Source organism: Rhipicephalus microplus, chromosome X, assembly GCF_043290135.1.
Source record: "Rhipicephalus microplus isolate Deutch F79 chromosome X, USDA_Rmic, whole genome shotgun sequence".
Lineage (NCBI taxonomy): Eukaryota > Metazoa > Arthropoda > Arachnida > Ixodida > Ixodidae > Rhipicephalus > Rhipicephalus microplus.
The window spans coordinates 290,203,549-290,215,970 of NC_134710.1; the positions used below are offsets into that span (position 1 = coordinate 290,203,549).

Consider the following 12,422-nt stretch of genomic DNA (forward strand, 5'->3'; position numbering starts at 1 on the left):
CTTCTACGGGAAATTTACGCCTGGCATTTTGAACCAAAGAGAAAAAAGGAATCTTCGTGATATGGAAGGGAATTTCAGGAATGGTTAAATTCTCCTATGGCAACCGATAATTAGCGGGTATACTGCGCCTTCCTCTACTATAACTGGTTCTGACGCATGCACCACACAAGCATGGCCTTTGAGATTTGTTTCTAATATATTCTCGGAGTGATTTTCAGTTCACTAGTAGTGTTGGACTTAAAGCTCACATTGTGCAGTGTACTATATAACAGTACATAACTTAATAAAGTCATGCTTTTATGGTGGGGCAGTGGAGAGCTAGTCATAATATAAAAAGTCATTAGTACGTGGGCATTTGTAATTATAGCATGTGTATGCGTGTATGAAGGTGGAAATCTAGTTCTGTGGTTCAGCGAATTTCGCTGGGAATATTTTCAACGTTCCCAGGGAAAAATCTCCAGAATAGGGAATTTTCATGTCTCCGTATGGAAATTCTTCGGCGTAGTATGGAACACTACTGGCCTGAGGGCTCTGCTTGAACTTAAGTGAGAAGGACAGAAACAATGCGGCAGGTCGTCGGGGGACGGGTGACGAGGGAAAAAAGGATTTTTTTGGGAATCGCCGCGCGTATTCAGCGCCCGCGCTGCTCTTTTGTAGCGAACGCGACAGATGGCGCTGCTTTTCAACCTCGCTCACCAGGCGCGACAGCGTGGGCGCGGGGGTTTAGCAAAGCGCACCGAAGCACCGGCCCGAGTCGCTTCACTCCTCGTCTGGAGTTGTGCGAGTAAGGCGTCCGGAAAAGTTTGTGCTGGGACTACTTCGCCCCACTCGGGAATTGAACGCTTTTCTCGCTTCCGTCACTGTCTCGCTTTGCGCTTCGCTGCCGCGTTTTGCTCGTATTTGAATCGACACCTGCGTAATAAGTAGCGCCAGTACTTTTCCATTGTTCGGCAAAACTTTCTTCTATGAGACGCGCGTTTCTCTTGCGCAAGCCGGTGATAGTAGCGCTTACTAAACGCACGCTTTACCGATGACACTTCTTTCTATACTCATTTGAAACGGAGTTTGGTATTGACGACGTGTCACAGAGCGTGCGAAACGAGGGAGACACTAAAGAAGAAATTGCGCGCGTCTCACTCATTTATCACCGCTCTGGCTTCGAGGCAAGTGATTTCGCCTGGTGTACATCGGTGCATTTCGATTGGCACATATCGTCCGCGTAGGTGTCAGTGTCGCTTTTGGCTACTACCTACAGCCATTCTAATCCAAGTTCTGGCAGCAGTAGACGCAGAAGCCGACGAACTTGCTGGTGCTCACTTTACTTCGTAGGTGGGACAGTAGCCTCCCGTGCCACGGGGCGTCGACCTGATGGAGTCCAACTGCTCCATAGACCTGTGGGAGGAACAGCTGGACGTGTTCAATTTCAGCAACACGTCGTTTCTCGACTTGGACGAACTAGACTCGACGTTCACGTGGAAAGAGTACCTCAAGATGAGTGTCTACCTTGTGACTATAGTGGCTGCGCTGGTGGGCAACTTCGCGGTCATCGTGACCGTGGTGACCAACCGTGTGATGCGCACTACCATCAACTACTACCTGCTCAACTTGGCTGTTGCTGACACACTCATATGCATCTTCTGCATGTGGGTTCACTTCGTCAACAGCCTGTCCACATTCTACGTGCTCGGCTCATTCATGTGCCGCTTCGAGGGTTTCGCAAAAAGTGAGCATTCTTCCACAGTTTTCCTTACTTCCTTGTGCGATGAAGCTCAATTGAAACTCTGCTTTCGTGCGAGTTATGCGGCTTTACATGAGTGGAGAATAGAAAGATTTTTACATTTTTTTATGAAAGTTAACTTGACGTTACGCCCTGTGCAGCAATAGGACGTGTATGTCTTGTACATGCAGATAATACAGGGCAATAGGCCCAGGTCATGCCTTTTTTGTTATCGCTTCTACCTGCCACTCACATTTTCTTTTACATGAGCGTAGCGATGAAATAAATTTATCACTCCTAATTGAGTTCACAGATGTGTAATGAATGGCAATATTTTTCCACAATCGTATTGAAATGAAAATACAACCAAATATACCATGTACCCCAGTCCACGTAGACTGCCCTGTCAAAGCAGTGACCAGGCCGTCTGCACGGGCGGAGTTCATTAGAAGCAAGAATGTAATATTTAGGCAAAGCGAAAAACAAAGAGGAGGAATTACACAACTCTACATTTTGTCTTGAAGGGAAACTGATGTCCCGAGAAGGTTTACAGAAGTTGCAGTGACGTATGAGCATTTCCAATTTCCCGCGTTCGGACAAAATAAGGGTGTTTCCTATGCGTATGCAGCTATTTTTATAGTCGTAGCTGAACAATACAAACTCATAAAATGAAACACTAGACAATTACGGCTGAACCTGAAAGTAAATATAGTCTCATCACATATTTCATGGAATATATTGTTCCGTCAGACAAATCATTTTATTAGTCAAATAGGCGTACAGGAGGTACTACCACTGAGTCCATTTTGCTCGGCCAAAGATTCGGCCTTGTGCCAAACACTTGCCAATGTTTATTCTGATTTCTCAGCGTGATCCTGCACATGCCACCATGTGGTGCGCAGGTTGGTTAGCAAAAATGAAGGTTATTACAGCAGAAACATAGCTTTGGTTTCTCCATTTTTTTCCCGGGGACTAAGAAAGTAGGAGGTGGAACAGGTAAATGACTGTTTCGCACAGTTTCACTTGCGAAAAATTGCGAGTTCGGGCTGCGAGTGAAATGTTTAAAAAAGGAGCTTTACAATGATGCATAAAGCAGGCGAAATTTCTACAATGCACTTTGTATTTGTACCATACATAGTGGTCAGTTGCGAGAGTGTAGAGTCGCAGGCGGATTGAAATCATGTTCTTGGCTGCAGGCGAACCTAGAAACCAGTAAAATATTCTGGCAGTAACCCCATTCTAACACTTTTTTAGAGGAAATTTAAGCAAAGTTTATAAGTAAACACTGTTTATCTGAAATGATGTATTCCCAAAGAGCTTGCCATTGTATTGTGATCTCCGAAATGTCTATTTTTGTGTTGTGTCTGTGTATTCGTCTGGAAACGTCCTGGTTGTCAGCGTTGACTCCGGACTGGAAAAACTAACTTTTCTCTTCCTAAATTAATAATTTTTTGCTTGCTCGTTGTACGTGACCAGGGTGTCATTCAAGCCGAGCTATAGGTTCTTTAGAAGTCGACCAAGCACTCTTACTTTTTAGAATGGCTGATTGTGAGGCTGTCCATCACAGTTCCGAAAGGGAACAAAAGGGCTCTTGCGTTTTATTAAAGAAATGGGTCCGACTTGTCGTCGTTTTTTATTTCAAACGTGAAACTGTTACGCTTCGGCTCGAACAGTGATATTTTTTCCTCCTCTGTGACTTTCCCTCGCCTTCTTCCCTTCCCCAGAACAAGGTAGCCTACCAGGCTGAGTCCTGGTTAACCTAGCTCCCTGCCTTTCTTCTATTCTCATTCTCTCTTTTTGTCTCAATCGCGAAGAACAATTGCTCTCCCTCTCCTACTAATTCAATTCTGAATCTATGCTTATGTATCACCGGTGGAGCTCCCCTATAATCTATTTCAAAAGTCTTATGACCACTTTTCTTTCCTTCTCGTAAAAGTTGTACTAAATAAACATTTAGTGACCGATCTCCTAAAAACAACATTTATCGTATCTGTTTCCGCAACGTATGTTTTTTTGCTTTTATCCCGAGCGCGTCAAACTGGTTGTAACACCTTCACAAATATTTTTTTTCGCCGATGCTTCGGCGTTGCCCACTTTTGCCGGGGACGAAGCATTAGGTAAAATACATATTTGTGTTTTATACATCCCTGGCACATAACACGTAAACATGCTGTTTCGAAGTAGAACAGCAGACAAACAAACCAAGATTGGGCAGTGTAAACTGGAAAAATGGTAGGGGAAAAATGAACGGTGAGCGTCGTATAGAAAACATAAAGGCACAGCTTTGCTTTCACCTGTCGAAGGCAGATTTCGAACGCACTCTGAGATTCTTATTTATTTATTTATTTATTTATTTACAATACCTACAGCACCCACGTTGGGCATTATTGTAGGGCGAAGATAATATTTAAATACATACTTAAAAACATATTGAAGAAAGTAATACATTTGAGAACAATGAATAGAAAAAGAAAGAAAAATGCAGAATGGCGACAAGCCATCAACACATCGGTTTACATAAAAGAAATAAAGCTTCATAATAAAGCATGCAGCGGTGACACGTAATTATCAGAATATACACAGAAAAAAAAATAAGTTTAGATATAAAAAACGCATAAACATATATATATATATATATGTATATATATATATATATATATATATATATATATATATGCAGAGATCGCAAAAAGTGCACAAAACTGTAAAAACAAAATTCAAGCGTAGAAGCTAAAAGGAACAAACGAAAGTATAATCAGGCTACCAAAATATGTGACCTTGATGTGCGACGCTGAATATTTCCGTGGACTTGTTTACTATTTCTTAAATATTTAGTTCCACTGCTGTGGACGGAACAAACGCAACGCAAAAAAGTCTTGGATGCACAATGGAAGCCATTTCCCCTAAAATTTGTCTGGTACGCTCAGATGGACAGATATCGCACCAAGTTGCCCGCCAGTTAAAAAAAAAAATGCCGCTACATGTTCAGACGCGTTCACTGTTAAAAGGTGAATGAGAACCTTTCTTATTGCTGGCCCCTTCACTGCATGTGTATGGTAAAACGTCGAACGTGCGCATTACTAGTTTGGCGAAGAAATTCTGAGCTGTCAGCCACCTGTACACCCTTATCCAAATCTAAGCCCTTGTTTTACAAGGGATTTGTGTTGGTAACAGGCATATGAGGGCCGGTGGTCAGGCGACATAGCACCATGCGAAAGTTACGTATTTCGAACGGTACAAAACAATAGGGGAGCATGCCGGCCGTAAACATTTTATGAGCCTTGCACGTATATTGAACTGGAAGAACAAGCAATAGCCTTGTCGTAAAAGGCACGCAGGATCGTGAAAGGCGCTGTGAATAAGCCAGTTATACCTGGCATCGACCAGTCATCAGTGAGTGAGAGTAAAGTGTTTACGGGGACCTAAAAAATGTGGTTCGTAGACAAGTCTACCTCAATTTTGAAATAATGACCTTCAGATTACGTAACCTTCATGCAGAGTATAGTGGGTGGCGGCCCTTTCATTTTTATTCTCACTCTGCACAACAAGCCATGGTGTGATGTGGCCAACAATGAATAAGGAGCAAATGCGCAGGCAACTATACGCCTGAAGATAAAATGAAAGGGTGCCGTCATGTTTTTAGCAAAGTGAATTATTACAACTCACGTGCTGATGAAACCCCAGTGGCACCTCGTGGTGTGAGAAAGAAGGAATGCGTAGCAACAAGGAGTCAAATATAATATAATATCGGGCGTTTCACGGGCTAAAACCACCATTTGACAAACCATGTCGTAGTGCAAAGCTTCGGAAAGAGAAGTGCGATGTCAGAAGTACCGCGAACGAAGAGTGGATGGAGAGGAGCTTAGAGTCGGCGTTGTATGACCGAGCGAAAAGATTGTGTGGCGACGCACCTTAAGAAACAATCGAAATGCGGGTGGCACGTGTAAGTCGCGCTGACTGCTGGTATACTCCTGGAAGAGGGAGAAGAGTATAGCACTGTGGTGCGTTACGACGCGCCTTGCAGATCAGTGTGTACAGCATTAGACAGGTTCGTACATATCTGGGGAAAGCGGGTGCCTTTGAGCCCAGTTTGAAGCTTATTGAGTGCTGCCAACCAATAGTACGGACGGCGGAGCAGATGAACACTGCCAAAAGAAGCTAGCGGTGATGCTTTAGTTCGAATAAGCGGAAGGCCGTGAAGCTCTTTTGGCTGCAGCAGCTAAAGCGATTGATTGATTGATTTGTGGGGTTTAACGTCCCAAAACCACCATATGATTATGAGAGACGCCATAGTGGAGGCCTCCAGAAATTTCGATCACCTGGGTTTTTTTAACATGCACTCAAATCTGAGTACACGGGCCTACAACATTTCCGCCTCCATCGGAAAAGCAGCCGCCACAGCCGGAATTTGATCCTGTGACCTGCAGGTCAGCAGCCGAGTACCTTAGCCACTAGACCACAACGGCGGGGCTGCAGCTAAAGCAAAGCGCCGAAAGCTGACTGCCGAGTCGGAGTATAGTAACGTCGAAGTCCATTAACGTATAGGGAGCCGAGGCCACAGAGTTTCATACTATAATACTTAGAAGGGAATCTGGCACTATTTTCTATGCAGGCTTCTTCAGCGGCACTTGTACCACCAAGGAGATGATGGGAACTACAGGCTTTCAATCTGCTTTGGATGGTTTATGTTTTGGAACTCATGAGGCTTCTTTAGGGTGTGAAACAAAACGATATAAAGAAATTGCTAATCAAAACTTGTTGAATTTTTCTGCATGTAAAACTTTTTGTAAAAGGTTTGTGCGACGAATGCAGCTAGGTATGTATTGTTCTGCAAATGTGTTTCAGATTTGACATCACAGTATAATGAATTGTTTCGTTACAACACTTAAAAACAAGAGTGCTTGTTTGTCTCTCGAAAATGCGCATTATCTATTTATTTAAATAATAGTACAGCATTGAGCGAGGAACACTTACCGTATCGTGTGCTGCGATGCCAGGAGCGTCTATTCCATGAGCCTGCCACCAACGCATATTATGTTAGGTTGTAGAGACTAGTCTGAGGAGCGTGACGGTGCGTTTACTTGGTTTTGCCATCGTTTTGCAGTCCATTTAAACGAGGTTTGGCAAAATGCATTAATTAAATAAACATGAACTTCATGCGATATCCTGCGCTGGCTTGGGATGCTATCTTTATGCGCAGCGGTGAGGGCACGAGGCATTGATAAGGCGGTCGAATATAACTTGTAAAGCTCCTACTTCGCACCACACCAGGAGACCTAGTGGTCTTCAGCCTCGATGAACAACAAAGCCACTGCTGGAGTGCTTTGCACCACAAAACACTGCCCTCGCTGCACGAAACTGTAGAAAAACTGTAGAAAACTGTAGGCAACTGAAGCTGTAGAAAAAGATTTGCAGGCAGTTATTGCTAACTAACACTATATAGTCTGAAGCCTGTACTTTCATCGTTCCCATGGATGGTGGTAAAATGATCGCAGCACTGGTTTCCTATTTTAGTTATTGTATGAACTTCTATGGCTGATGCCTTCTGGTGTTCCTCAAGAATTTAATTTGTTTACTGCTCTGTGATAGTTTTTGAACACTTATAAAGAAAGAACGAAAAATACGAGAAGGCGTGACACACATTGCCATTTGCTCTTTATTACAGATACCGGTCAAAGGGAGATCCCCTCTGTAATTAAGTTGCTATAATAAGAATGCTAAAGCCCTAGTATACAAAATTAACGGAACATTTCATCAAACGATGGTGTTATGGGATAAGTTAGTGTCATAGTTGTTCCACTGTCGCTGTTCGCCGCAAGGTTTGCCAAAAATTACTAGCCTTACATCGTGGAATGCCAATTGAAAGGTAATGGTGTAGTCACTGTGAGTTTTAATAACTAGATAATAATTAATCGTACGCTAAATGGTGACAAAATGTTTTGCGAAAAACTTTTAACGAAAGATTTTATGGAGTAGTGATAGATTGATGTGGCATGCTAGACTACAATGTATTGCCTGTAATGAGAAATAATATGTAGTCAGGTTTACGAATTTGGTCACTTTTTGTGTCTTGTTTGATTATTGCTCAATATATAGTCAAAATAATGCGAGCGTTCAGAAAATCATTGTCACCTATAAAGTGGTTCGACAGCTATTGATACTGCCAGCAGATCTCGGGCTTTGGTGCTCCTACGTTTTGTTGAAATTACGAATGTTTTATGCAGTGCCTGATCAAATACAAATGTTTCACTGAATGAAGCCTCCATTTTTTTACGTTCTATCAATTATGATGATTTTGTATATGCGAAATGTTATGAACGGGAATGTACTCCTTTAACAAGAGGCGTTTACCGTGATGAGCCTACTGTGCAAGCTTTCGCAATTAGCTTTGTGGAGCTCATAGCTAATGAATGACAGCCTATCACCGTAACGACCCGAATATGAGAACAGCTAAGAAAACTGCTGTGACGACACTAATACCTCAGAAACACATCAATATGCAGACATGCCCTAAAACAGTAATTGACAGGTAGTTGTAACGGTCTACCTCATTTGTTTTCATGACGGAATGCAACGTCTGTGGCGTAGAAGACAAAGATACTTCTCGCGGTACTGATTGCCAAAATTTACCCTCTAATGTACACGAATTGCGAGGTTCAACTATTAAAAGTCATTGTTTGGACACGTACCTTTTCTCAAGGTTCATGCAAAGAAAAAAAAACGAACAAACAAACTCCGATTTCGGCAGGGGGATGATTCGGTGAGTGAGACGGCGTAGTATACTTTAGCGTTATATAGGTGGTTATGTGAACATGCTGAAGATAATTTGCATACTAATAGGGCTAAACAAAGGCAAGCAAGCATAACCTAAATGTAGAAGGTTGGGTGCTACGGCAATTAGCCGCTTCGAGCGTGGGCAAAGGGCTCACGAGAATAGGTGACTTGAACTGCTGCGGCTGATGGAGGTTCTGTTCTTTCTGTCCATGCAAACCATTTGCCGCGGAATAGAGGGCCGCCGTTTTCGCTTCTTAGAAGATGAATGAGCCTCTGATTCCTCCAGATAAATGGTTCCCGCATGAATTTCTTTCTTGCCTTGTCATTTTTTTCTTTCACTGGAGTATCAGCAGGACGTAATAGAATTTTTCAAAGCGGACAGGGAGAGCAGCAAGCCTTGTATGAAAAGAAGGAGTATCCTGCCAGACTGCAAATCAAAGTAAGCGAATCGGAATTATTAGGCTGTCACAACTTCGAAGGGGGCCTTAACAATAGGTAAATTTACACTTACTGTCCTATACAATTGCGTTTTCTTTATGAGCACATCAACTGACAGCTTGTTCGGGCCCTGTGCTGTAGGCGTTCTGGGCTTCTGCACTTAAGCGCCGTTTAGGCACCCTTACTCGCGTTTTCCGGCAGACGTGCTGGTATTATTCATGTGAAACGCGTTGCATTACGGGCTCATTCTACCTAGAAAAATCTTTGCACTGAGAACCATTTTATGCTTAAAAAACATTCTTACAGATGCCTTTCGGTAATTCTCGAAGAAAAGGAAAAAGTGTTGTAAAAACTTCATTTCGCATTCTTATTATTCAGTCGATGTTCTTGATCGGAAATAGTAACAATTGTGATTGCAGTAACATCCTCACATTATTTTCTGGTACATGCTTCAACCGAGCAGTGAGTCACAATGACAGTAAACATGACAGGGACGCATGAAGCGGTAGAAGAGATTCACCTTTGGACGTAGAACGTAAACTAATCACAAAGTTGATGGCAAGTTTTTTACGTAGCAGTGGAGAAAAACTGCGCAACAGAGATTTATTGTGCGCACTCATGATTGTTTGACAAAAGGGAGTATTCCCCGAGTCGATGATATCTTGTTTGAAAGTGTTTCCGCCTCTTTGTTCTTGTAATATGTACTGGGAATTATTCTATCAATAAAGCGATAGCGTTAAAGACCCCATGTAGTAGAAAATATGGCATCAGCAAGGTCCATGAGCGAAAAAGTTTCATGATACCAAAGAATAAGTATATTTTTATGATTCCGAGTTGAACCCAGCTCGGTTTACAGATACCACCCACCACGCGACCCCTACAACTTACGTCCCCCACAGCGGTTTACAGATACCACAGATTACGCGTCCCCCAAGTTTTCTAGAACCTTCTACTACTTTGATCTACTTTGATCAGGCTCAATTTTCTAGCTGCCATTATACTCTTATAACAATGACAGTGGGAATGTGCATGTCGAACCAGTGACGAATGAGACGAGTGTTAGAAATTCAGAACTGTACTTTACGTAACTAACCATATGTCCACGCCGGAGGAAAGACGGCTCTTTAAGCGTCGCGATATTGTGAATTCGACGCTTCGTATGTTATTATCCCTAAATTAAGCGCTCGTTTACTCTCTTGGATTGCCTATTCTGGTAGAGGTTAGCACGTGTAATGGTATATCAGCAGCTTTGTTCAACTACAGTCTTCAATTTACAAACGTGGTTGTTGTGAAGAGCATGGTATACAAAAGCAATGAGTTGCTGAATAACGTATTGTGTACTTTGTTGAATTCAAAAGGAAAGCTTCATTGTTTGACGTAGAAACGTCGTCGGTATTCTTTGTGGCACATGTATCAAATCACTTCTTTCTCTCCTTTTTGCACATGCTTATTATTTGGATTGGATCTCCTCTGCAATCAACTGTTAGCGCTTCGTCTGTGAAGTAACTAACATACATTGTTGCACATTTTTGAAACTCAATTTAGCAGAGGTAAACTGTCACAATGAGATATTTATTTAGGATTTCCATCATATATTTATTTTTCCTGCTAGTGTAGTGCCACCTGCCGATTTTTGATGCTTATCTTTCACAACATTCGAAGATTTCACAGGGCATGTGTAAAATGTACGTTTCTTGAGATTTTCCCTATTCCCTCTACAGAGACTTAATAACTACAAATCCGTGTCAGTTTTGAAAAGGCTCTCTTTAGCTGCACAAGCTCCATCCCTTCGCTGATTCCAAATCATTCTGTGTGACAAAATTTGCAGGTGCACTCAAAGCAGCTGTAAGCCATGGTTATGACCACTGCAGGTAGATGCAGCGTGTCCCTAGCGTGACTCAAAATACCAGTTGTAATAAGCACCCTAACGATGCCATGAATGTTTTGTGCCTAGTGGATCATAGCATTTGAAAAGAACATTGATTGATTGATATGTGGGGTTTAACGGGCCAAAACCCCCATAAGATTATGAGAGACGCCGTAGTGGAGGGCTCCGGAGATTTCGACCAGCTGGGGTTGTTTAACGTTCACCCAAAAGTGAGCACACGGGCCTACAACATTTCCGCCTCCATAGGAAATGCAGCCGCTGCAGCCGTGATTGGATTCCGCGACCTGCGGGTCAGCAGTCGAGTACCTTAGCCACTAGACCATCACTGAGGGACATTTGAAAAGAAGAGTGCAATCAATAATATGTCTTTCAATAAACACAATTAGCTTTGTCGGGCTCTATGACGACCATCATAGGATTTAGTGAGATTAGTTGCGCTGGGGAGTATGGTAAAGTGCTGCTTAATAGCCGCGTCATCAGCTAAACAATTTTGTCAGATTAGAGAGAATGTGGGGAAGAATTCTAAGTCGTAAGTACTTGCATATTGGGTAACAATGATACCTTGTAAGAGGATAGAAGAGTCTAAATAAAGACAAACGCCACATGTTTACTAAAAGTAGTGCAAGCTTACACTCTACTCTCGAATATTATGGATAAAGAAACCTAATAGTTCCGAGCAGGATGAATAAGTGGCGCAAAATGTGCTATCTTGCAAACACAAAATAACCATGGGTGACCTCAGTGTGAAACGAGAGAACGAGCAGGCTTGTGAACCTGCAACTGTAAGCTAGAGCGTTGCTAATAGCAATTCTTGAGGAAATCTGTTGGTAGAATTTGTGCGAAAAAGAGCCTTCAAATAAATTATACCTGCTCTTGTACCACCTGGTACTATATCCAAAAGAATTTATAAAATAGACTCCCTACAGTGTGCTACACCTAACAGAGAGTGGGGTGTATACATCGAGTGGGGCAGAAACGACAAAACGGAATAGCTAGCAGATCAACTGGCTGCCTGTTCGGTTTCTTACCCTGAGCAGGAGAAACAAGCTAATGAACAAAAAGAAAAGATGAATGAGAACGGAGATTTCCTCTGCATCTGAGAGTGCACAGTCATAGCTCAGTTAGTCACTGAGGCCTGTAGACTGAACGTTCGGAGAATAAGATATCATATTTCTCTTATGCGCATTAAAGGAACCTAGGTGGCCAAAATTAATTCGGAGTCCCCCGTTATGGCATTCCGCATAACTATATGGTGATATTGTGCGTAAAGCACCATAAATTTACGTTTAAGTTTCATTCAGCACAAGTCAAAGATAATGAAAGGTAGTCGCGGAAAGCCGCAGTGGTCAGAGATAATTTTTTTCTTCTTTTCCTTTTTATATAGCATAAATATTAATACTTAGTAGTAGTATTATTCATAGTAGTATACTAGTATTTGTACATAAAGTATAAGCGAATAGGTCTAAGTTAAGGGAAATCAAAGTGTCAAAAGAAAACGAGTAAACAGGGGATAATTTATGTGCGTGTAGTTGAACAATCAATCGATGGTCTGAACGAGCATGCCAGTTCCCCGCGCACTGTTATATATGTAAGAAAGGAAGGGAC

At 42.3% G+C, this 12,422-nt stretch overlaps 1 protein-coding gene across 1 annotated transcript in view; it reads left to right on the top strand.

Moving 5' to 3' along the window:
- Positions 1-796: 796 nt before the first annotated feature.
- Positions 797-12,422, top strand: part of LOC119162173 (QRFP-like peptide receptor) — a 161,379-nt gene continuing 149,753 nt past the window's right edge. Inside the window, exon 1 of the mRNA XM_075876608.1 lies at positions 797-1,723. Coding sequence (XP_075732723.1) covers positions 1,369-1,723 — 355 coding nt within the window. The 5' untranslated portion in view covers positions 797-1,368. The remainder of the gene's footprint in view (positions 1,724-12,422) is intronic.